Source organism: Saccopteryx leptura, chromosome 3 (assembly GCF_036850995.1).
Source record: "Saccopteryx leptura isolate mSacLep1 chromosome 3, mSacLep1_pri_phased_curated, whole genome shotgun sequence".
In the NCBI taxonomy this organism is placed as follows: Eukaryota; Metazoa; Chordata; class Mammalia; order Chiroptera; family Emballonuridae; genus Saccopteryx; species Saccopteryx leptura.
The window spans coordinates 89,207,289-89,233,054 of record NC_089505.1 but is presented as its reverse complement, the minus strand read 5'-3'; the positions used below and the strand labels follow the sequence as shown (position 1 = coordinate 89,233,054).

At 52.4% G+C, this 25,766-nt stretch overlaps 1 protein-coding gene across 4 annotated transcripts; it reads left to right on the top strand.

The window, feature by feature from the left end:
* The first annotated feature begins 2,101 nt into the window (after positions 1–2,101).
* On the top strand, positions 2,102–19,227 carry LOC136399609 (solute carrier family 2, facilitated glucose transporter member 7-like). 4 transcript variants are annotated; one of them, XM_066374953.1, is made up of 12 exons: positions 2,102–3,061; positions 4,323–4,421; positions 4,517–4,677; positions 5,859–5,983; positions 6,378–6,530; positions 7,239–7,364; positions 7,806–7,993; positions 9,402–9,512; positions 11,752–11,853; positions 14,467–14,542; positions 16,323–16,450; positions 17,049–19,227. In XM_066374953.1, exons 1-12 carry the CDS (start codon positions 3,032–3,034, stop codon positions 17,268–17,270), a joined length of 1,521 nt encoding a protein of 506 aa, XP_066231050.1. In that variant the 5' UTR covers positions 2,102–3,031; the 3' UTR covers positions 17,271–19,227. The 4 variants fall into 4 exon arrangements, with proteins under 4 accessions (XP_066231050.1, XP_066231051.1, XP_066231052.1 ...); XM_066374954.1 differs by lacking the exon at positions 4,323–4,421; XM_066374955.1 differs by lacking the exon at positions 16,323–16,450 and having other exon boundaries at positions 17,049–17,274.
* Positions 19,228–25,766: the final 6,539 nt, after the last annotated feature.

The window sequence follows — 25,766 nt, the reverse complement described above, 5'->3', positions numbered from 1 at the left end:
CATATATCATGGAATAAACAAAAGGATCTCCCCAAAGCAGGTGATGTTTCAGCTGAGACCTAGGGACAGAGGGTCTTTCAAGCATAAGGAACAGCCAGAAGGAGTGTGGTTTGACCATCTTTGTCACTGTGGTCCACAGAGAAAGGCAGGGGAGATGTCCAGACATAACGCCGTCAGACCATGAGCAAGCAACATTGTGAACAGTCAGATAAGGAGGCATGCCAAAGGAAGGCAGAATTCAATCAGCTGGTAAAGCTGAAAGGTCTGGTGACCCAGCACCCAAGAGTCTTTAGGAACAAGCTGAAATATGAGTGTGGTCACAAGAACAATGCACCCACCATGTGTCCACGTCCTAATCCCCAGAACCTGTGACTGCGTGATGTCACATGGCAAAGGGGAATGGAAACTGCGGATGGGACTAAGGTGGCTAATCAGCTAACTCTGAGATGGGACTAATGGGTCCATTGTAACCATGCTGAGAAGGGAGGACCAAGAAGACAGAACAAGAAAGTCTCCGTTGCCTGACCAGGTGGTGGCACAGTGGATAGAACGTTGGACTGGGACGCAGAGGACCCAGGTTCAAAATCCTGAGATCGCCAGCTTGAGTGTGGGCTCATTTGGTTTGAGCACAGCTCACCAGCTTGAACCCAAGGTCACTGGCTTGCGCAAGAGGTCACAGTCAAGGTACATATGAGAAGAAATCAATGAACAACTAAGGTGCCGCAATGAAGAATTGATGCTTCTCATCTCTCTCCCTTCCTGTTTGTTTTTTTTTTTCTGTTCCTCTCTCTGACTCTCTCTCGGTCTCTGTCACACACACAGACTCCATCTCCTGTTGTTGGCTTTGAGGACAGAGCAGGGGCCATGAGCAGGGAATGCAGGAACCTCTAGAACCTGGAAGGGCGAAGAAATGGATTATCTCATAGAGCCTTCAGGAAGTAACCAGCTCCGCTGACACCTTCATTTCAGCCCCATGAGACTCTTGTCACAATTATGACCCCCGGAACTAGAAGGTAATAAATGTGTGTTGTTTTAGCCACTGAGTCTGTGCTAATTTGTAACAGCAGGCACAGAAAACTCATACAGACCTTGATCCCGGGACGTGGGGGAAGCTCTAACAAATATCTACAAATATGGACATGGGTTTGGCATCGGACAGCGGGGAGAGGCTGGAAGGACTTTGAAGAGCATGCTAGAAAGAGCCAAGATTGCCCCTGAACAGACCGTTCGTAGAGATATGAAGGCGAATCTTTCCCTGTTCACTGGGTGGCCAGGCTGTGCAGCCACGGTTAAGTGGCAGAGAAGTGCCACCCAGGGGAGAGACCAGGGCATGATCCCAGGTCACTGAGGACAGGCAGTTCACATACCAGGTTCTCGTAGAGCAGCGTCGACTTAGAACCAGGAAGGAGAGAGAGCCTGCCCAAGGTCCAGCCCCTGGCAGTGTGTCCGTGTCCGCCCTATGCCACCGTGGTGGGCAGTGTGGCTGCCCACACCCACTTCCTGCAGCAGCAGAAGGACCCTGACTCCTCTCAGCGAGGTCTGAAATGCAGAAGGCCGGGGGCGTGCCTACGGGCCATTGCTGGCTGCACTTTAAGCACTTTAACCCCGGAGCACAGATTGAGCCTGAAACAGAAAGAGAGTCCCTCCCAAGGTGGCCAGCTCAGCCCAGGCCAGCAGGACTCTCTATGGCTTGGGTCAGGCAGTGTCGCAGCCCAGGGCGCATTCTTATGTGACAGAGCTAGCAGGAGTGAGAGACACAGGTCTTTCCTAACAGTTGCCGACTCTGCTAGCCGGGTCTCAGAAGCAAAGGGGCCCAGCAGAGGAAACACATAGCCCTTCAGAGCAGCGATTTTCAACCAGGGTGCCGCAAGAAAGACTCAGGGGCACTGACTTCTTTCCCCTTAGGTTGTCACAGAAAAAAAAGGACAACAGCCAACACAACAATAGCTGTCAGTGTGAAGGAATCAAAATCATACTTTAAATTTTTTTTTTTTGTCAACATGGCAAAAAATATAATTTTTGGTGTGCTGCAGAATTTTAGTACGTAATTAGAGTAGAGAATACCTAAGGTGTCACGAACAAACCAGCAGGGGAAGTAAGGAGCTCACGTTTTCCCACCCTGTGCTTAGCGCTGCCTCATGCCATTGGCTGCACGCCCACAGTTCCACCCAGGCACCCTCATGCGTTTTGCTTTGGTCACTTAACAAACGTTCATAAAGTGTTTCCATATCCTTACATAATTTTCCTAATGATCCTGAAACAGCAGCCTGTCATACTTATTCAGTCACCGCCTACTCTATTTTTTCTTAATAGAGATAATTCTGAAATGAACACCCTTGTTCAGCATTTTACTTATTTAATACCAATAGGTGTAATTGGAAATAAATTGTTACATTTTTTAAAGAAATTTTATTTTATTGATTTGAGAGAGAGAGAGAGAGAGAGAGAGAGAGAAGAGAAACATCGATTTGTTCCACTTATTTGTGTATCCATTGGTTGATTCTTGTATGTGCCCTGACCCCGGGATCAAACCTGCAACCTTGGTGTCCCAACTGAGCGACCCAACCAGGGCTAAGTTGTATTTCTTTCCAAGTATGTTGTTTGCTCTTTCCCACAAATGAACGATTTTAGTCCAAATTTGTAAGAGGAGGCACAGAGAACACACACAGGGAAACCCTCCGAGATCCAGGCCCCACCAGGTTTCCGGGTCTCCTCACTTCTAGGGACTAGTGGCAGAAAGCGTTTTTGTTTTTGTTTTTGTTTTTGTGATTGGAGAGCTTCTGGTCTGGAGCCTGCTGGAGGCAAAGACAAAATTCATGCTATGTGTGAAACCTATCTTATCAGTACATCTAAAGAAAGCGTGCCCCAGGGAAAGTCAGCAAGGTCCAGAGGCCAGAAGGATAATAAAGCCACGTAGACCCAGGGGAGGAACAGCTGGTCCTGGGCAAGCCCTCAGTGGTCAGCGGTCAAGCAGAGCAGACTCAAGTGTCGCTTAGGCAGTAGAGTGCCCCTGGTTTCTCACCTGAACAAGATGGAGACGCCCAGCCCACCCAGGGAGGGGGTAAGTGCCAAGTCTAGAAAACTGCCACTGTCACTGTCCCTTTCCCACCAGAAGAGGGGACATGTGAAGGGAGGGGAAGGCTCCTGAAATGCTTGTAGCGAGGAGAGGACTGCTGCCCCCTGCTCTTCCCGGAAGCTCAGTGTGGGGAAAGCGGCCTGCTCAGACAGCCAAGCTCAGACAGGAGAGAGGGAGGTTGAGTCCAGCTCTAATGGTGTGTGGAAAACTGAATGGCCTTCAAATTCCACCCTTCTTGCAACTCCTAATCCCCTCCCTGTCCCATTCCCCAGCCTCTGAAGGTTCTGTATTCCTGCACGCTGCCCTCCTCTGCGGGGCTGGTCCCCAGGTGGCAGGGCTGAGGGCTGCTGGTAGTCATGCAGCTGACGGTGGGTGTGGGGGTTGGGGTGCAGCGAATGGGCAAGCGGAGGGGTGGGCGTGGGGGTTAGGGGTGCAGTGCACAGGCAAGCGGAGGGGTGCGGGGATGACCCAAGAGCTGTGACTCTGATCAGCTGGTTTCTTGGAGTCCCGGAAGCACGGACTCAGGCAGCCACAGACCCCGCCCCCCAATTCAGCCACCCCCTCCCCAGACTTGGCTCTGAGGCCAGTGCCCCTGAGCTGCCCTGGAACTGTGGTAGCCGTGGAAGCGCAATAGCTTGGTTTTCCTGGAGTGACAGACAAGCCTCACGTGTGCTCCCTCCTCCTGGAAAACTCCCCCCCCCTCAACGTCGCTCACAGGCTGTTGCCTTTCCTCCATCCAGGTTTCAGCTCAAAGGCCCCTCTTCAGGGTGGCCTGCCTGGCCCCCCCTCCTGAACACGGTCCCTCCACCCCACGGGCTTCTTTCCCATTACCCTGTTTGACTCTCCTCATAGCATTATCTTGTTTGCAATTCTGGTATCTAACTTTTTGGAGTGGGTTGTTTGTTTGTTTTAGTTTTTTCTTTTGGGGCTCCCCTCACTAGAATGAAAACTCCACAAGGCCAGCGGGATGCTGGACCTTTTCGCGAAGCATCCCCCGGACTTCATTCATGGCGAGGCACATGGTTTCAGGCTCAGGAGCAAGGAACAAGAAGCCATGCCAGCCACACTCCCCGCAGCCCCCTACATCTCACACTCCTGAGAGCCCCACCCCCAGCCAGCCACAGCCCCACCCTCCCTGGGTGTGGCCTGGGGGTCCCTAGTTCCGGCCCAGCCTGGGACAGGGGTTATGTTCAGAGGTCTAAGGGCCAGCCCACAGAGCCCCTGACTGTAGACCTCATCTCCGCAGAGGCTGCAGCCCACGCTGGTGCTGGCGACACTGAGCGCAGCCTTTGGCTCAGCCTTCCAGTATGGCTACAACATCGCTGTGGTCAACACACCGCACAGGGTGAGCCCACGGTGACTGGGAGGCAGCGCCGTCTTCCTCAAGTTCACTCGTGAGTTGCCTTGTATCTTGGCTATGGATGGGCCAATGTTTTATAGGTCCTGAAGTCGTTTTATAACGACACCTACTTTGAGCGACACGGAACATTCATGGACGAGAAGGTCATGCTGCTCCTATGGTCCTGCACCGTGTCCATGTTTCCTCTGGGCGGCTTGTTGGGGTCGCTGATAGTCGGTGTGCTGGTTGACAAATGTGGCAGGTAAACAGGAGGTGTGCTGTTCTCAGAAGTCACGTTAGTAAGCCACACTGTTTGGTGATTGTGCATGTGGTGGGAACTTCCTATGATCTTGAATAGCCTAGTCCCCACTTTGTCACAGACATTATGTCCTGAAAGCAAGACCCCAAGTTTCCTGGGACTTCCTCCCTCGGCGGCAGCCCCGGGACCTCAGTCCCTCCATCATCAACCCCGGGGCCCTGGCACAGCCCTTGAGAGCAAAGTTCCTGACGACGCTTCACGCAGTGCCCTGTCAGCACTTGTAGCGGGGGTTCAGTAAATGCCTGTTGATTGGGTTTCATTCATGCTCAGGTGCCCCGGGGCTCAGGCTGTACAGCTGCAGCCTCTCTCTGCGTGGCCTCATCCGTGTTGTTGTTCTGAGGACTGGGGTTCAGACTGCGTCACTCCACACATCCCTGTCTCGTGTCTTCTCTGAGAATGAACAGTAGTTCTTTGTACTTTGCCTGGTTTGCACGGCTCCCTAATCTCTGTGCCTAAGCCCAGGTGCTGCACGGAGGTGAACCCGAGATAAGGAAGGGTACCTGGGTCAAGGTCCCCCGGAGAGAAGGGTGTGAGCCAAGGTCTCAGGGAGAGGCACTGGGGAGGGCCATCTGGCCACCCCCCACTCTTTGGAATTCAGTTACACTTGGACTTGATACGCCAAGGCTGGCAGTCTGTGGGTGTGCGTGGAAAACCCTCTCAAGCAAACGAACTTTTAAAGAACTGTAGCAATTCAGTTTCCATGCATCGGAGACAATGTCAGCAATTGAAAACCAGTTATTTGTTAAAGTGGGACCGATAGGACCTCTTCTTCAGAGAGCCCCAAGCGGAGCTGTGGCTCCCGGTCGGTAGGGAGGGTTGGGGAGGGCTGGGCATATGTAGCTGCTTGTTTTCCTCGGGCCCCAGGGCTGGCTGATCCCCTGTCCTTGGTCGGGGCTCAGCTTTCCCAGGGGAACAGCTTCCCCAGGAGAGGAAGCCATTCTGCACAGCTGGTCCTTCCTGGGACTTGTGTCCATTGGTCCCAGCATTCCTGTTCTCCCCGGCTGCCAGCCTTCTCGGGCACACTCCAGCACCCCTGTGACAGTGGCCTGGGGGGAGAGGAGCTGGCATGGGCAACACTGCTGCCTCCTGAGCCCCCTGGCCTCTGGGCTCTGCTGTCCTTACAGGAAGGGAACCCTGCTGATCAATAACGTCTTCGCCATCATCCCCGCCATCCTGATGGGAGTCAGCAAAGTGGCCAAGGCCTTTGAGCTGATCATCTTTTCTCGAGTGGTGCTGGGAATCTGTGCAGGTACCCGGAGTAACAGCAAAGCCCCAGGGCCGTGCCCAGGTTCACCAAGGGGGGTTAGGGTTTGAGGCTGACATGCCCAGCCCCACGGGCCAAGGTTGGAAGCAGAGGACACGGGGCATACCGCCCTCCCGAAAGCCTGGCGTGCTGTTGCCCATTTGGTGGCTCCCACTGGGGCTGTCTCCCACTCCCGACATCACTTGTTAAACATCCCTGAGTCCCTGATGACACCTCTTCCTGACACTTTCCATGAGTTCCTGCATTACCCGTCCAACCAACCACTGATGTTTCTGGAAGCAGCTCCCACCCCACCCCTGTTGTTTTCAGGTCTCCGCTCTTCCCTCCACACCATCTATAGATCCACCCCCGCCCCTAACTTTTGTTTTGCTGGAACCAGGCATCTCCTACAGCGCTCTCCCCATGTACCTGGGAGAACTGGCGCCCAAGAACCTCAGGGGCACTCTGGGAACGATGACTGAGGTGTTTGTCATTGTGGGAGTCTTCCTAGCGCAGATCTTCAGCCTACAGGCCATCCTGGGCAATCCCACTGGTAGGTGGCATGCCAAGGTCAAAGGGGAAGAGGGTCCTCAGGGCCACGTGAGGGCCGTGGGCTCTGGGTCCAGTCGACGGCTCAGCTGTGCCCAGGTTACTGGCGGATCAAGGCCTTTGAGGCCGAGAGATGCCCTTTGGGTTGCACAGTGTGCAGCTTGGTGGACATGGGTGACCTTGATGAGGCCAGTTTTGGTGAGTGATGGGGATAAGCTGTGCCTGGGAGTGGGAGGAGAGTACTGGAGACCCGTGTCTGCCGCAGGGTCCTGCCACACAACTTTGCTGCTGGGCCTCTCCTGGCCCCCACCCAGCCTCCAGAGAGGTGGGCGTTGTCGTGTCCAGACACGAAGTTAGAAACCAGTCATGGCTTCATTTCCCCTCGGGTTCACACTTTTAGGTCAAATACTGTTCCCAAGAAAAGCGATGCTCTTCTGGCAAAAGGAATTAATAACATATCTTTTTTAAAGTATAATTATTTTCTCCATTTTTTGAGAGTGGAACCCCTGTGTGGGTGGGTCCTGAGCAGCCACATCTCAGCCAAGACCTGGGTCCCTGCTGTCCTTGGCTCTCACCAAGGGCTGGAACATCGTGGGCGAGTGACCTTGTAGGAAAGAGAGTCAGGACATGGGGAAGGTCAGCTGAAGCAAGCCTAGAACCCCCAGAGACTGTGGTGGGCCAGTGTCCAGTTCTCGGTGTTGGTCCCCTCCAGGCTGGCCCGTGCTCTTGGCCCTCACGGGGGTCCCCGCGCTGCTGCAGCTCCTGTCTCTGCCCTTCTTCCCCGAGAGCCCGCGATACACCCTGATCCAGAAAGGAGATGAGGACACCGCCCGACAAGGTACCGGAGATGCGGGCTGCTCTGTCAAGACCCTCTCGCTCCTGCACTGCCCTGATGCCTCCCACACCTGCCAGGACATCCCTCCACAGCGCCCAAAGCACAGGCCAGGCGGGTGGCCTGATGGGGAGAGGGGCGCCAAGAGGCAGGCACTGATGGGCTAGGACGCAGGGGCACCTGGTGCTGGCCAGTCCAGGCAGCTTGGGGTGCGGTCCAGCGCAGAGCACAGACAAGGTCCAGGTCATGGCTGACCGCCGATGAGAGCCGAGAGCTTGCCCAGGGTGCAGTGTGGTTGGAGATGGCAACACCGTCACGTTGGGGTCATGAGCCCTTTCTGCACTGGGGAGTCAGTGAGCCTGCGGGCCTGGGCCGAGCGGGTGGGGAGCTTCCCTCCCCTGCGAATAAGTGCTGTCAGCAATAGGGGGCCTGCCCTGCTCTCCACAGCTCTGAGGAAGCTGAGGGGCTGGGCTGACGTGGAGGATGAGATGGCAGAGATGCGTGTGGAGGACCAAGCCGAGAGGGCCGAGGGCCGCCTGTCTGTGCTCAACCTGTTCACCTTCCGGTCTGTGCGGTGGCAGCTCATCTCCATCGTGGTGCTCATGGCTGGCCAGCAGCTCTCCGGGATCAACGCGGTGTGTGGGGCCGTGAGAGGGCAGCCAGGCGGGGTGATTAACCCGGCAGCTGGGGCAGGGTGGTGGTGGGGTGTCCCGGCAAGAACTCTGGTTCCCTTGAAAGCCCCTTGATTCAGTTAGACCCAGCAACGTTCACTGAACCATGAATAGTGTGTGTGTGTGTGTGTCGGTACTGTGGTGTGCGTGTTATTGCAGCGGTCAAGTGTGCAAAGTTGAGCTCAGCATCCAGGAGGAATGGCAGTGAGAAGCTGGTGGACACAGGCAGCTCCTCCGTAGCTGGGGTAAACCTGAGTCCTGGACACAGGGCTGCCGGCAGTCATACCCGATTACTCGGGATGGTTCTGACTGCTAGGAACAAGGTGCTTCTGGAACTAGTGTCAGCAAAACCAGACTTAACTCACAGAAGCAGCTCTGGGATGCAGCCAGGTGTCAGGAGCCCACGGAAAGCAAGAACCGAACGTCCCCGGGGGGCCTGGGAAGTTCTCTCCGTCTCCCCCCTCGGCCTCTTCAACATGCCCGCTGCACAGAGTCCTGCTACACAACCTTCCTTTGCTTCCCTGTCCCCAGGAGTTCTCTCTTGCCAATAGTCCTCTCCCCTCTCTACAAGGGACCAGTTGGCTGAGATGAGCTGGAGAGCTCCCGGAACCAACTCCAGGTTCCCAGGGGAGGGTGGGACGTGGGCACAGTTTGGCTCAGGAGCCACCTTGGACTTACTCAGCCACGACAGTGGATGGCATTGCTTTCTGTGAACCTGGTTCTCTGGCTGTAACTGGATTTATAGATGGTGTGGAGGGAAGAGCAGAGACCTGAAAACAACAGGGGTGGGGTAGGGGCTGCTTCCAGAAACATCAGTGGTTGGTTGGACGGGTAATGCAGGAACTCATGGAAAGTGTCAGGAAGAGGTATCATCAGGGACTCAGGGATGTTTAACAAGTGATGTCGGGAGTGGGAGACAGCCCCAGTGGGAGCCACCAAATGGGATAACAGCACGCCAGGCTTTCGGAAGGATGGTGTGCCCCCACATCCTTGGGGCGGGGCCGAGAGAGGAGTTGAGCTGGGGCTGGAATGAGAGTCGGGGCATCACTCTGAGGGGCCTGAGATCTTACGTAGACAAACAGCGGCAGAGGGAGAGTCTTCGGGTCGTCCGATCCAGATCCCATTTTACAGATGCGGAAGCCGAGGCTCAGGGTCGAGCAGAGCTATAGTCACCTGGGATTCCAGGCAGAGACAGGCTCTATCCCAATCTCTTAACACCAACTCACAGCTCTCTTTCCCTACCTCCAACCGCTTCCTTCTTGTCCAAGGGTCCCCTGCGCTCTCAAGACGGCTTGTTGCAGTCAGGAAACTTAAGCCGGTGGCCTACACGTGGGGCCTGGCCTCACAGCCCCCACCTGGGCTTCTGTTTTAGATCAACTACTACGCGGACACGATCTACGAATCTGCTGGCGTGGAGGCCGCTCGCTCCCAGTATGTGACAGTGGGTGCAGGTGTGGTCAACATAGTGATGACTGTCATCTCGGTGAGCGACCCAGAATACCCTCTCCACTGGGGGGACTCGAGCAGGTGTCCCGCGGGCTGACAGGAACCCCACGGGATTCACTGAGACATGCTGGTGACCCTGGTGCTAGGTCACTGGAGGGACACAGATTTTTGGATGCACCCAATACAACTTTCTTCCTTTGTAAAATGGCCACAGTGATTGCAATACCCAGCATGCCCATGTAGGTGTTATTTATTGCTGATGTAAAACTGTCATTATGTAGTTTTATATTTAAAATCTGAACCACTTACTCCTTGCTGAACACACGCTGTGTTAAAAAGTAACTCAAAAAAGGGCCCTGGCCGGTTGACTCAGTGATAGAGCGTCGGCCTGGCATGCAGAAGTCCCGGGTTCGATTCCCAGCCAGGGCACACAGGAGAGGCACCCATCTGCTTCTCCACCCCTCCCCCTCTCCTTCCTCTCTGTCTCTCTCTTCCCCTCCCGCAGCCAAGGCTCCATTGGAGCAAAAGATGGCCCGGGTGCTGGGGATGGCTCCTTGGCCTCTGCCCCAGGCGCTAGAGTGGCTCTGGTCGCGACAGAGCGACGCCCTGGATGGGCAGAGCATCACCCCCTGGTGGGCATGCCGGGTGGATCCTGGTCGGGCGCATGCGGGAGTCTGTCTGACTGCCTCCCCGTTTCCAGCTTCAGAAAAATACAAAAAAAATACAAAAAAAAAAAAAAAAAAGGTACATTTGCTCACTTACAAGGTCAGGTGCCCAGGACGTTCCTTTCTCAAGAACACAATTTTCCAATAGTTATCTCCCTATTATTTTGATTTCTGCTTCTTGAGTTACCTGTGAAGTCCAAGATGCTCTAGAAAATTATTTGTTAGATATTTGTATTTTCCCCAGAGCTAGTTTAAGCCCCAGTCACCTTTCAGAGGCTGTAACAGGGTGGAGAGGGAGAGGAGACGTAAAGGGAAACATCTGGAGAGAGTGATGGGAGGGTTGGGGATGGGGGGGTCAGGCCCAGTTCCCACCCTTCCTGGGGTCTGCCCACCCTTCCTCCTGCCGAGTCCCTTGGGCAGACCCATTCTCCATCCTGAGAGTCCCCCTCCTCTAGGGTCCATTGTCATCACTAGGACTCTCTTCCCCACCCTCCTACCTGGAGAACCCAGGCCAGAAGACAGGGGAGCCTCCCCCCACCCCGGAAGAGCAGTGGCTGGGTACTAGGCGTAGAGATGAAGGTGGCCTTAGGGGTCTAACCTTTGTCCACGGTGTTGGGGTTGCTCCTGGCGGGCCTCTCTGAATGGCAGTGATAAGCCCCGTCTGTAAGGTGGTTGGGAGGATTGGGAGTGACGTGTGTAAAGTGACCATGGAGGGACTGGGTTGGTCCCCGGGTGGCCCTGTTACCCATGTAGGCTTGGAAATGCTGTTAGAACCAGGAGAAAGGGGGGAATGCCAGCCAGAAGGACTGTGGCCCAAGTTGGGAATATCTGAGAAGGTACAGGCTGAGAAAGAGATGGGTGTCCAGGAAGGGGGAAAGGCAGTGTGTGGGTGACTGGTTCCCTCACAAGGGGCGGTCAGACTCTGGATGGTGAGCAGGTAACGGGAAGGGCCTATTTTAAAACGTAGGTTTTATTATTATTCAGGTGTGGTGCGTACCTGTAGGTGACTGCCATTAAAAAGATAGGTTGTCACTCACAGTTCCAAACTGTGAGAGAAGGGAGAGACGGGCAGGCCACACCACACAGGGCCAGGTGGGGAGGCCCCAGGGCCAGCCAGGAGGCAGAGAGAGCCTGGGGAACGTGGACAGCAGCCTTTATTGTGGCTTCTGTGGGAAGGAGCAGACCAGGCTGGGTCAGCAGGCTCAGGAATGGCCAGGCTGAACAGTGTTGGTGGTTCTGGGACACAGGGGCTGCCCCGGTTGTCTGGTACCGGTCCTGGGTGGTTAGCGCAGGGTGTGGGGGCCCTGACTGTGACAGCCCCTTAGAGGAGCAGGGTGGAGGTGTGAGCTCTGGATGGGTTAGATTCACATGAAAGGCACATTCCCAGGCGATTTGTTCCCTCTCTCTAGAAATTGGCTAACCGTGGGAGGGACGGTGCAGGGGATCCACAGGACCCCCAGTTGTCAAAGCATCAAATACAGAGATGGGGAAAATGTGAATAAGAAAGGGCACTTTGGGAGGGGTCGGAGGAGGGAGTGGTGGCGCCAGGTCCAAGAATTCTGGGCGCCCACTGGGCCATGGAGGTGCCTCACTCCCTCACTTCTCCCGCAGGCTAGCACCGTGGAGTGTCTGGGAAGACGGCGCCTCCTGCTGGTCGGCTACGGCATCTGCGGCTCGGCCTGCCTCACGCTGATGCTGGCGCTCCTCTTCCAGGTCGGACCTCATTTCCCTGCTACACTCCCACCGGGGAAGGGATGGGACCCGCAGCCCGCAGGTGGGTGGGACGTCCTGGTTACCTACGAAAATGCCTACGCACAACTGCCCTAGAGAGTTCCCACCAATGAGAGACTGGAGTAGATTTCAGAGGAGGAAGATCCTTCCATTGAAGGAGAAGAAAATGAGAACTGAGTCTTGTGGATGACAGAATCAGCTCGTGTTGGGAAAAGTAAATACGGACCGAATGCCGCAACCTTAGCCGATGTGGGCAGAGTAGGAGGTTAGGACAGGGGACAACGAGAGGAAGGAGCGCGACCTTCTAGCCAATGCGCTTGGCTAGATTTACAAAAACATGAAGTTCAAATGACCCCCCACTCTGGGAACAAAGCTCTCACCTGGAAATCCTACCGCATGTCCAGATGTTTGTTGGTCTCTGGTATTAAAAGTTAAGATAACTTGGAGAGCTGGCCGGAATAAAGTGGGGAAAGAGCCTACTTACTATGAAAAGCCCCAAAGTAACCTGGAATTGAGCCACCAGGTCGGAGTAATCCCTAAACGCAATAGGTCGCCCGGAGAAGAAATATGTACATCGTTTTAATTTGTTATTCTCTCAAGCATAATATTTACGATGTGTTTTTGCAAAAATCCTGAAAATACATAGGATGGCTGTAACATGAAGTATTCTGCAAACAACCAGCATATCTTAACGTCTTTGGCTACTTCCTGGTCATTGTAGCTTTTGTAGTGGCCACGCCAGCAGACAGAAGCCCTTTTCAATTCAAACTTTTGATCACAAAAAATTAGGGGATATTTTATCTCTTCATATTCATTTGGCAATATCCCCTAATTTTTGTGAGCAATATATATTGCTGGAAGCGCAATATATATGAGGAAGAGAATGTCTGTAATTCGGAGAGTGGCTGCCTCCTTTTCCAAGCTGTCCTCTCTGTGACGACTTCCTCCTTCAGTGACGGAGCTGAGAGCAACAACCTCCAGGTGGACGAGGGAGCAGACAGGGGTGCCGGTGGAGGAACAGGCGAGTGGAGACTGGTCACATTCCTGCTTTGGTTTAATTAAAGTTTTCTTTTTTAAAAAAATTATTTCATTTTTTTTTTGTAACACACCCACCAGAATGGCTACATTTCTTTTTCTTTTTTTTTTTTTTTCTAGAGACAGAGAGAGAGTCAGAGAGAGGGATAGATAGGGACAGACAGACAGGAACGGAGAGAGATGAGAAGCATCAATCATCAGTTTTTCATTGCGACACCTTAGTTGTTCATTGATTGCTTTCTCATATGTGCCTTGACTGTAGGCCTTCAGCAGACCGAGTAACCCCTTGCTCGAGCCAGTGACCTTAGGTCCAAGCTGGTGAGCTTTGCTCAAACCAGATGAGCCCGCACTCAAGCTGACAACCTCGGGGTCTCGAACCTGGGTCCTCCGCATCCCAGTCCAACGCTCTATCTGCAGCGCCACCGCCTGGTCAGGCTAAAGTTTTCTTTTTAAAGACCTTTTTGGGTTTTTTTTTTTATTTTAACATGACTCTGACTTTTTTAGTAGGACATTTAGGGAATTCACACAAATGAAAAGAAGATAATAAAACTAGACAGAGAGATCACTGTTAGTCACATTTTGGAAACCTAAATGATGTCCCCAGCAATTCTCTTTATCTGTCTTCGTCCACACATCGGCCGGTCCTGTCGGCTCTGCCTGGAAACGTGCCCAGCAGCTTCCCGGGTAGCCCCGTGTCCAGGACGGCCCCTCCAGCCTCGGCCTTGTCCTCTTTTGCTTCACCATTGTCTCGTAACCAGAGCCTATGGCTCCTCTGCTCAGAAGCCTCGCTGGTCCTTTATCCCTTGTCATCCGGCATTCTGGAGGCTTTCTCCCCTCTCGTCTTTAGCCATGCGGCTTAGGGACAAGTTCATGGAAGGATGTGTGAGGTGTTCCTGGCCCACCTCCTCCGCCAGCGCCACGCCAACTCCTCCTCCGCGGAATTTTCCGTAACTGTAGTGAACTGGTTACCTGCATAGTTAGGTTGGTGGAAGTCTGTTCACCTGGGTTCCCGTTGTCCTGGTCTGCCAGCAATCCTGGTCCCGTGGCTTCTAGAAGGATTCTCTCAGCTAGTGTAGAGTCTGGGGTCCCAGAACCATCCCTGCTGAGTGTCTGATGTGGCCCCTCACTGGACCCCCGAGGACTCAGGGGTCCTCCTGGTCTGTGTTCAGGCTCTCTGTGCTCTGAGGCGACATTGGTAGGGTTGAAGCAATAATATCCTCGCTCACAGGGGTGTCATAAAGATAAATGGGTTGACATTCGTGATGGGCAGAGAATAAAGAGACAGCCTGTGACCTTCCTCCCAACTGAGCAAGGCTGATGGAAGCCCTCTGTAAACTAGAATGCTGGGTCAGTGCCTGGTCTCACAATTGTCTGGCTCTTGCCCACAGAGCCCTTGCGATCACGTGGGTGCTCAGAACTCCAGGTGTGGCTCCTTCGGGTGGCAGGGAGAGCAGCCTGGGCACAGGTGGACTCATCTGCATGTGGGGCTCTTGGCCTCCGGCTGACTGAGGTCCCAGGCCAGGCCCCGTCAGGCACCGACAGCCCTGCCTCTCCCCACAGAGCACAGTCCCTGAGCTGTCCTACCTTGGCATCATCTGCGTCTTCGCCTACATCGCCGGACATTCCATTGGGCCCAGTAAGTACCTGCACACCCCGCCAGCCGTCCAGGGCCCAGCACGTAGCAGCCAGAGGAGCTCAGTAAATAGCTGTTGAATGACTAAATGTCCTTGACTAGGGGGCCGCTCTGATGTTCTCTTTCCCCTTTCCTCTGACCTATACAAACCCCACTCACACTTGAAGGCTGGGCTCCATTTACCTTTTTCTTGAAGTCCATTCCAGTTCACTTTCATTCATCAACAAACATTTACTAAGTGCCAGCCAGTGCCATAGCCAGGGCAGGCCCCACCCATCTCCTGTGGCTCCCAGAGGTGTCCAGCCTCGGGTCCAGTACCCAGTGTGGAGCTGAGCTTCTGCCAAGAGGGAGCTCATGTTGGCCAGTCCCACTGGGGACATCTGGGTTTATGTCCAAACCCTCTACATGCTCCCTGTAGCTTCCAAGTGCACAGCCCACCCAAGGCTCAACTGTCTTTGGTCCCCTGACTTCTAGTTACATCTCTTTGTTGTCTTATCCCCACGTCCACACACAGGCAGCCTCGAACCCTCTCCTGGGCTCACCTCTCTCAGTCAGCCTCCAGACTCCAGGCTCCGTCCTCTGTGTCTCGAGAATCAAACCCTGTTCTCACTGCCTGGGGGAAAGCACCCCTGATTCCTAGGACTAGAATATTCTTGCAAAATCATGGTTTTGAAAGAGTTGTTCATAAACCAAAATACTGATCCGTTCAGCACACACTGGTGGGATACCTGCTTAGTGCCATGTCAGGGGACAGAGCTGTGGACGAGACCGACAGTCATGTTGTAGGGTATTTAAGTGGGGTTTTCGGCCTGTGTCCTGAATGCGGAGGCAGAGGGCCCAGTGGGAAAAGGACCGGTGTGTGCTGGAGACCTGGGTCCTAAGCGTTTCTGCCCCTGACTGCCTGTGTCACCTGGAGCGAGCCGCTGGCTTCTTTGGGCCTCAGGCTCCCATTTGAAGAACGTGGATAATCACGTGCTGGCGGATTGGGGATCGGATCCTGGCCCTACGTGACCTGTGAGCCAGGCTCTAGAGGACTGCTTTGCTCCTGGTCCCCTAGTTGGGAGGATGGAGGCAGGACGGGCCGGGGGCCCAGACCACCTCCCTCCCCACTGAAGAAGGCCCCTCCTCACTGGAGTGTAGGAGTCTTAGTGATGTCCCAAGGGCGGCTCATGTCGGGGCTTTGAATTCCTCTCTATCCACTGAGGCTGTGCATTTTCAACGTGGGCATGCCTCCCCCGGGAGTTGGAAATTGGCTGAGAGGACCGACAGGACCTTATTCTTTTTGTGTGTAAGGTCATAGATAGACGTACAGTAAATAAACAGATATACAGCGTATAGGAGATGATGAGGGAAAAAATGGCTTTAGACATTTTAGGCAAGTCTCTTTGATGGAAAAAGGGGGGAAACTGACCTAAGGAGAGGAGCCTGCAGCAGGTGCCTGTCATTCCCCAGACCTGCCACAGGGGCAGCACTTCCAGGCACAAGGGCTCACTGAACTCTGCTCCCTTCCCTGAGAGTCTCAATACCACGTGGACACCAGGAGAGGGTGGACATGGTGTGGCCTTGAGGCCCTCAGAGGCAGGAGTCTCACCCCTGCCCTGTGCTATGCAGCCATGGGGGCACCTAGGAGAAGCCACAGGGGAGAGCAAGCAGGGCGCTAGCTGAGAGATGTCAGCTTCTTCCCCTGCCGTCTAGAACAGACCACGATGGGAGGGTCTGAGGTTGGGGCAAGAGCCCTCCGAGCCCCCGTCTGCTCCACGGGCCCATGCTCTCTGCCCTCGAGGTCCCGTCCCCTCTGTGGTGAGGACCGAGATCTTCCTGCAGTCCTCCCGGCCGGCCGCCTTCATGGTGGACGGGGCTGTGCACTGGCTCACCAACTTCATCGTGGGGTTCGTGTTCCCTTCCATCCAGGTGAGTGCGGCTGTTGGCGGGAAGCACAGAGGGCGGCCCCTTGCCCCCGTCCCTGTCCCGCCCTGCCCTCCCCCAGGCAGAAGGGGCTTCAGGAAACAAGCCCTGCTTCCCCTTTACTAACCATCTGCAAATCCGACAAGGGGGCGGCTCGCAGACACGCTTGAGACCCATTAAACATACGTGGCGCCTGGGGAAACTGGGAACATGCCAGTTTCCCACATTCTGGCCAGAGCCCCCTCACTCCAGTCCTGGAGGGCTAATTACTAAGGGCTCTGGTCTGCCAAGGTCAGAGGCAATAGAAGGCAAGCTGGAGCCAGGCTGAGGGGACAGACCTTGCTGCTGCCCCCTCCCTGTGTATGAAGGCGGGCACCTCAACTCCCAGTTCTACACCCTTCAAGGCCCGAGAACACAACCTCCCTAGTTTAAAAGGCTAAAAGTCCTTTTTGAAATGAAGGCGGACCCAGTTTTCTAGCTGTTCCACTCTTCTGGGAGGAAAAATAAAACTGGCCACCCGGAAACTCCTTTATGACTCACAAAGGCTTCTCCTGGAATTGTCCCTGTCATTTCTTCCTCCATTCCCCCTGCTTTCTTGTCTTAGGAGGCCATTGGGGCCTACAGCTTCCTCGTGTTTGCCGGAATCTGCCTCCTCGCTGCTATTTACATCTATGTGGTGATTCCTGAGACCAAAGGAAAGACATTTGTGGAGATAAACCGAACTTTTGCCAAGAGAAACCGAGTGGAGATTCTGGAAAGGAAAGAAGACGTCACAGGTGCTGAGCCTCACGCACCATCTCTGCCTGCCAAAGAGACCTCCTTTTAATGGCTCTGCATTGGCCCCAGCTGCCACGTCAGTCTTCCTTCTCTGGGAAGGGGACTTCCTGTCCCAGGCTTCAAGAGAGGGTCACAGCTCTGGGCCTTTTGTGCCCCTGGTGGCAACTGGAAGGCTTTGGAAAGATTAGCTGCCGATTTGGTTGAGACACAGCTCCCGGCACTAACTGCTGAGCAGAATGACTCAGGAGGATGGGCAGGTCCCTGAGCATTGATTGACAGGACCTGATTCTGACTCGGCATTAGCCGTAAAACTCAAATGGTCGCACTTTTATAAAGTAAAAAATTTTCAAGTTCAGCTATTGATATGGAAGCCCGAATCCCAATCAATATATTGGTTTGAGGATAGAAGGCCCTAGAGGCCAAGGTTCTGGATTCCACCGCCTTCCTGCAGAAGCTGCTGCTTATACTACATGGCTGTGGGTCACACATGTCCTGGTCGGCATCATAGCCTGCAGGGAAGCTGGACAAGAGAGGTAAGAGCATTCTTGGGGCTGTTTAGAAAATGCCCTCCCTGGGCTGGGTAGTTGATATCTGCCTTGGAAACAGGGGAGCACTATATCGAAAGATACCAAGTACCAAAGCTCACTCAAGTAGGAAATAGATAACCTGTATAGTCCTACCTCAATGAAGGAAGTTGAATTTGTAGTTAAAAACCTTCCCACAAAGAAAACTCCAGACCCAATTGGGTTCACAGGTGAATTCTACCAAACATATAAGGATCAAATTATACCAATTTGAGACAAACTCTTCCAGAAAATTAAAGAGGATAGAATACTTCTCAACTCATTGTATGAAGCCATCATTATTCTGATTCCAAAACCAAACTAAAGACGTTAAAAGAAAACTACAGAGCAATACCTCTCATGGACATAAAAATGAAAATTATTAACCAAATCTTAGTAAATAAAATACAATAATATAAGGATAATATATATTCTGACCAAGTAGAGCTTTTTCTAGGAATGCAAGCTTGGCTTAATCCTTCCCAAATTTACCTAGAGATCCAACACCATTACAATAAAAATTTCAGCAGACTTTTTTTGGGGGGAGGAGGGTAGAAATCGACAAGCCGATTCTACAATTTCTGTGGAAATGCAAATAACCTAAGACCAAAACAACTTTGAGAAAGACAAAGTTGGAGGGCTGATTACCTCATGTCAACACTCATTATAAAGCTCCAGTTATCAACACAATATGGTATAGCAGATAGGTCAACAAAATACAACAAAGAATCCAAAAATAAACACACATACAGAGACAACTGATTTTTGACAAAGGCAATCGCATGGTGACAGGACAGTCATGCTAGCAAATGTACTGGGATCATTGTAACCCCTATGTGAAAAGAATAACTTTTATCCAAACCTCACATCCTATATAAAAATTAACTCAAAATGCATCACAGGTCTAAATTAAAAGTTTATAAAACTTCTAGAAGAGAACTGAGAAGATAAAATATGCAAGCTTGGGTTACACGAAAACAACCCCAAAAGCACAACCCACAAAAGAAAATATTGATAAATTGAACTCAGACACAGTGAAGGACTTCTGCTCTGTGTAAGACGCTGTTAGGACAATGAAAAGAGAAGCCATAGGCACACGTATGCAAATTATGTATCTGAGAAAGGTTTGTATCTGCATGTATAAATGTGCAATGTATGAAGAACTCTCGGGACTCTATTGCAAGAAAACAAACAACTCGAGTTTTAAAATAGGCCAAAGACTGTAATAGATACTTCACCAAAGATGATACGTGGTAAAGAAGCACATGAAAAGATTCTTAGCCTGACCTGTGGTGGCACAGTGGATAAAGCATCAACCTGCAATGCTGAGGTTGCCGGTTCAAAACCCTGGGCTTGCCCGGTCAAGGCATGTATGGGAGTTGATGCTTCCTGCTCCTTCCCCACTTCTCTCTCTCTCTCTCTCTTTTCTCTAAAATGAATAAATAAAATCCTTTTTTTAAAAAAAGGAAAAGATTCTCCATGTTTATTAGCAATTAGGGGAATAAAAATTAAAACCACAGTAAGATACTGCTACACACCTGTGAGAGTGTCTAACATTAAAAAGAAGACATCAAGTGTTGACAAGGATATGGGAAAACTGGAACTCTTTTATACCGCTGGTAGGAATGTAAAAGCGTATGACCACTTCCAAAACCAGGTTTCCAATCTCCTGAAAAATTAAGTATCTACCATATGATCCAGTGTTTCACTCCTAAGTATTTACCAAAAGAAATGAAAGCACATGACCACACAAGGGCATTTACACAAATGTGCACAGCAGGTTTACTTGTAATGGCCCGAAATTGGACACAACATAAAAGTGCATCTCTAAGTGAATAAATAGATAAATTGTAGTCAGTCTGTGCAATTGCATACAACTCAGCAACACAGAGAAACGAACTGCTGACACGTGCCACAGTATGCATGACCCTCAGAGTAATTCTGCTCAATAAATAAGCCAAATTGAAAAATACATACTCTATTATTTTAATTATATAAAAATTGTAGAGAACTAATGCCAACTAACCTGTAATGACAGAAAACGGACCCGCAGTTACTGGGGGAAACTTGCAGAATGGTGGAAATGTTTATTATCTTCATCATGGTGATAACATGGACGTTTACAGGTGTCAGAACATCAGATTGTCCATTTTAAAGGAGAAAAGAAATGATGAATAATAAACATTTTAAATTTCACGTTGGTAAACCGCACTGTCTCTTGGTGGTCATGCATGAGATGGGGAGTGGTGTGACCTTAAAAATCAGGAGGCCTGAAGTCTGGTCCACACATTGTCACAGACATTATGCCCTGAAAGCAAGGCCCTGAGTTTCCTGGGACTTCTTCCCTCAGCAGCAGCATGGAAACCTCAATCATCAACCCCAGGGCCCTGGCACAGCCCTTGAGAGCAAAGTTCCTGACGACGCTTCATGCAGTGCCCTGTCAGCACTCGTAGTGAGCGTTCAGTAAATGCCTGTTGATTGGGTTTCATTCATGCTCAGGTGCCCCGGGGCTCAGGCTGTACAGCTGCAGCCTCTCCCTGCGTGGCCTCATCGTGTTGTTGTTCTGAGGACCGGGGTTCAGACTGCGTCACTCCATACATCCCTGTCTCGTGTCTTCTCTGAGAATGAACAGTAGTTCTTTGTACTTTGCCTGGTTTGCATGGCTCCCTAATCTCTGAGCCTAAGGCCAGGTGCTGCACGGAGGTGACCCCGAGATAAGGAAGGGTGCCCGGGTCAAGGTCCCCCGGAGAGAAGGGTGTGAGCCAAGGTCTCAGGGTGAGGCACTGGGGAGGGCCATCTGGCCACATCCCACTCTTTGGAATTCAGTTACACTTGGACTTGATACGCCAAGGCTGGTGGTCTGTGAGTGTGTGTGGAAAACCCTCTAAGGCAAACAAACTTTTTTTTTGTATTTTTCTGAAGTGAGAAGCAGAGAGGCAGACAAACAGACTCCCACATGTGCCCAACCAGGATCCACCTGGCAAGCCCACCAAGGGGCAATGTTCTACCCCTTTGGGGTGTTGCTCCGTTGTGGCTGGAGCCATTCTAGCACCTGAAGCAGAGGCCACGGAGCCATCCTCAGTGCCCAGGCCAACTTTGCTCCAATGGAGCCTCAGCTGCGGGAGGGGAAGAGAGAGACAGAGAGGAAGGAGAGAGGGAGGAGTGGAGAAGCAGATGGGCACCTCTCCTGTGTGCCCTGGCCGGGAATCAAACCTGGGACATCCACATGCCAGGCTGACGCTCTACCACTGAGCCAGCCGGCCAGGGCTAAAACAAATGAACCTTTAAAGAACCGTAGCTGCCGCGGACCAGCGCGGCTCCTAATAATGGTGTGAAATTAAGAAAATACTTATTAAGAAAAAATGGGACTGGGAGGACTCTTCAAATGCTGATGGCAATATCTGAGTGCCTCATAGCCCCAGTTTGCTTTATTATATAGCCATATGCAAATCAAGAAAGTCCTTGATACAAAGTTACACATCCAAGGCTAAAAGAACTCTCCCAAGGCATAAACAGAAATCCCCCCACCATGCATAAGTGAAATCAACCAACATCTGAACAAAGAGTTAGAGGAAGGACGTGTAAATTGCTTCCAGCAACTTAAGGAAGCAAGTGAAGTGGGTGCAAATACTCAGCATCATAGCCAATATGGAGGTGGTGGAGGGAGAACTTAGCCTTTTGCTAAGCCTCGAATCTACAATTGCTTTTTGCTATTTACGGTCCACAACATGTAGCAATTCAGTTTTCATGCAAGGAAGAAAATGTCTGCCATTGAAAACCAGTTACTGTATTTCCCCATGTATTTCTCCTTTTTCAAAAAATTTGGGGTCTAAAATCAGGGTACGTCTTATACAGTGGTTGTGGTATTTCAAATACCATAGATGGAACTGAGGATGAGGCAATATATGAAGACAGTGATTTGTCATCAGACACAGATGAGGACAAGCTAATGGATGGGTGTTTTGACAGTGATGAGGAGTTGTATGAATTTTATGATGAATAAAACTTGAGTTCAATAACTCTATGTAATACATTTATTTTCAAATTTTGGGCCCCAAAATTAAGGTGCATCTTATACATGGGAGCATCTTATACATGGGGAAATTCAGTATTTGTTAAAGCACACCAATAGGACCTCTTCTTCTAGATACTTGAATAACAATCTGCCACATGTTGTGCACTTGAATGAAGAAGACATTCAGTATGATGTAATTATGCCATAGTCCAGGCTATTTTATAATTCAGACTGTGTTCTCAGCCACACGAAGTGTGGCTGGACTGTTCTGGAAGCCCAGGCTTGGCCTCCTTGCCTGGTCTCACAGTCACAGAACTTTGGCAGCAGAGGAAACTTCAGGATGGGTCCCATCACCTCCATGATTCTGCCGATGAGGACCCTGGGCCATGAGGTGTGGGGTGGAGCCGGCCTTGTGCTAGTGGGGTCCTGACAGCCTGGAGCTTCCCTGAGGTTGAGTCAGCTCCCGGTCTTCAGGAAGGGCTGAGGGAGGGGGCCGAGGGGCAAGTTGATTACACAGCTAACAAGGTGTGGGCTCTGATGAGCAGCCCCTGAGGGAGGGAAAACTGGCTCAAGGTGTGGGGCCATGTGTCCACTGTAAAACCCACTCAGTGCGGTGGTGGGTGGGCCTCCACCTGGCATCAACCCTTCCTAGCTTGGCTGCCTGGACCTGTTTTTCAGATATTTCCCGTTCCTCTTCAATAATCATGGAATTCAGTTGGAAGGGACCCGGGTTGGCTGTCTCTCAGTCCCTGTCCCCAGTAGGAATTGCTTGTCTTAACAGTCCTACAGTTTTCAGGCCTCTGCGTAGATGCCTCCGTGGACAGGCAGCTCCTCACCTCCAAAGCCGGCCAGTTCTGGCACAGACTCCGGAACCAGACTGCCTGTCTTAGGATCCTGGCTCTGCGCTTCGGTAAGTTACTTCTCTGTCTCATTTCCCCGTCTGAAAAATAGGAATGGTAGTACTCGTGTCTACCGCATAGGATGGCCGAGGGGATGACCGTGTCCACGCGTATGGGGCAGACACCTTTCCGTGTCCCTGTCTGCCCTCCTTCCCTTCCCCTGAAGGGGTTCCTGAGCTCGAGCCAAGCCAGGAGGGCCCCGGAAGTGGCGACCCCGCCCCCGCCCCAGCCCCGCCCACCCCCAACCCCCACCCCCACCAGGGCCCTGTGGCTGATGAGGTTGGTGTGTCAGCACGCAGTTCTCTCGCCCCTCCCTCACATGGCCCGGTCTGAGTGTGTTCTCCGCGCTTCCTCGTACCTTTGGGAGTTAAAGCCACAGGTGCCTGTTGTCGCTGGCCCTGTAACACACCCTGTGCTGGCTGCTTTCTCTCCCGGCCTCGCTGCTGCACGCCTGGACCCGTGCTTCCTTCCATTCCCCAGTGAACCCCTTGTCCTGGAATCCTGGACTCGGGCCCTCCTCTGGGAAACCAAACTAAGCCACCCTGCGAAGCGCTTCGCACGTGGCTGGTTGGCCGGGTGGGCTGCGTATTCAGTAAGCGATTATTGTTGTGGGCAGCTTCGCACAATACAGGGGCCTTCCTACTTTGATCTCAAACCTTCCTCCTTGGGATAAGGCCCTTTGGTCCTCATCTCTGCCTTCGCCCTGTCCCGACATCCTGCCCTAGACAGCTCCCGCGCCTTCCTCCGGGTGGGGTCAGATGTTACACAGCCCCCTTGGCATTCAGTTAGTTATAGTGTTTTGTGGTTGTTGTTTTGGTTTGTTTTTATTTTATTTTATTTTATTTATTTATTTATTTATTTATTTTTGTATTTTTCTGAAGCTGGAAACGAGGAGAGACAGTCAGACAGACTCCCGCATGCGCCCGACCGGGATCCACCCGGCACGCCCACCAGGGGCGATGCTCTGCCCACCAGGGGGCGATGCTCTGCCCCTCCGGGGCGTTGCTCTGCCGCGACCAGAGCCACTCTAGCGCCGGGGGCAGAGGCCAAGGAGCCATCCCCAGTGCCCAGGCCATCTTTGCTCCAATGGAGCCTCGGCTGCGGGAGGGGAAGAGAGAGACAGAGAGGAAGGAGAGGGGGAGGTGGAGAAGCAAATGGGCGCTTCTCCTATGTGCCCTGGCCGGGAATCGAACCCGGGTCCCCCACACGCCAGGCCTACGCTCTACCGCTGAGCCAACCGGCCAGCGCCTATTTTGGTTTGTTTTTAATGTCCACAGAGATACTGCCATCTCAGCCATCTTCTGTCCCCAGAGTCTGACCCTGGGCCATGCCCTTGTTGCAGGAGGGGAGCCCCGCTGATGGGAGCTCAGCATGGAAAAGACATTTGAGCTGAAACTCTTCTCCTGGGCGCTGTCGGTCTGCGCGTGCTGGGTGCTAGGAGCTGGGTGCTGGGAGCTGGGCCGGCCCTGTGCCCGGTTTCACCAGCTTTGGTCACTGAGAGGAACAGGTCAGGGACAGCAGTGGACGGGGCAGGGCTCCTGGCTTTGCTTCCCTGGGAGGGGACAGAATGTGACCAACTCCAAGGGTCCCAGGCTCTGTTTCTGGTTTCCTGCTCCTCATTCTCAGGCTGGGAGAGTCTCCCAGATCCTCAGCTGTTAGACGCATCCCAGTGACGATTCTTTAAAAAAAAAAAAAAAAAAAAAAACTTAGAAATTTGCCATATTTCCTCTCTTTCTCCTCCCCTTCTTTGCTAAAATATTTTGAAGTAAATTATGGATATCACGACAGTTTCCCCCTAACTAGCTCACTGTGGATTTTTTCAAAGTCCTGTTTTTGTATAATACCTTTATTTCACATACAAGAATTTTACATAAGCCCTAAATAACATCTACCATTCCTGCCGTGTTCAAAGAGCTACCGTTGCCCGAGATATTTTTTGCGTTTGCTCCTCTCAGGCACCAGGAGGCGCTATTGAGTTCATGTTCTTTTAGCATGCAGGTGATGTGACTTGGAGCCCTGAATCCGGGGACAGGCCAGCTGGTGCTTGTGAACACTGCAGACCCACGCTCTTCCCCACCCCACCCCCGCACCCCGACCCGCACCCCCACCCCCGGTCTGAGACCTGTGGTTTCCTTGCCCTCTCCCCTCCCCTCTCCTCTCCCTTTGGCTGAAGGTATTCCCTCCAGGGTCCCGCTCTAGGCAGGGGCCTCCGGTCTCTGCAGATGTTTACTAGGCACATGCTTGTGCCATTTAATTCACACTAAGCTTCAAATGACTGGTAATGACCTAATCTATGACCTTCCCCTGTAGTGTTTTCAGAAGCTTGGTGAGCAAAAAGGTTTTTAAACCGCTGCTGGTAAACTTCTAACAGGAGCCTGTGCGTCCCCCTCCAACGGGGAATGGAGTAGAAAGATTCCTGGCCTGAGAAACAGGAGACCTGGGTGCCAGATCTTGCCTTGTTATTCCGTACCTGCGGCACTTGGAGCAACTCATGTAATTCCCTGCACATGTGTGCCTCATTTTTTACTGTTGTGTCGTGGGTGGGGAGTTCGCGTCCTGAGGGTGAGGGGAGCTCACCAGGTACAGAGTGGATAACAGTGAGCAGCACATACAACACCCCCCGCCTCATTCTTGCACAGGGGGAGGGAGGCAGTGCCTCAGGCCCCCTCGGTGGATGCCGGGTCCTTTAGTTCTGGACAAGGGCTAACAGCCCCTTCTGGTATTTCTGATCTGGGGCCTCGTGCTGACTGTTTGTCCACCTCATCTGTCCCTAAGAGAGATATGTATGAGCAAGCTTTTCTCATGACCCCGCTGAAAGAGGGTCCCAGGCTAATGTACCCCCCCCCCCCCGTAGCAGTCTGGGGGCTGTCTTTCTCAGTTTCTACCCGCAGGAGCCCATTATACTGTTAAGAGTAAGGGCACAGGGGCTCGTGAGCAAGCCACTGGGGCACTTGGAAGATGCTGGGTCCCAACACCCTACAGTGCAGCCCAAGGGTCCTCCTTGGCTTCTGGGCAGCAACCTGGATAATGTACCTGAAAACACCTCTTACTGCCTTGTCCCCGAGGCC

Excerpts from the sequence above, each read along its gene's own strand:
- LOC136399609 (XM_066374953.1), top strand. The coding sequence starts at position 3,032 with ATGGAGACGCCCAGCCCACCCAGGGAGGGG. Across the intron at positions 6,531-7,238 it reads CATCCTGGGCAATCCCACTG|GCTGGCCCGTGCTCTTGGCC; the intron begins GTAGGTGGCATG and ends GGTCCCCTCCAG. Across the intron at positions 16,451-17,048 it reads TCGTGTTCCCTTCCATCCAG|GAGGCCATTGGGGCCTACAG; the intron begins GTGAGTGCGGCT and ends TTCTTGTCTTAG.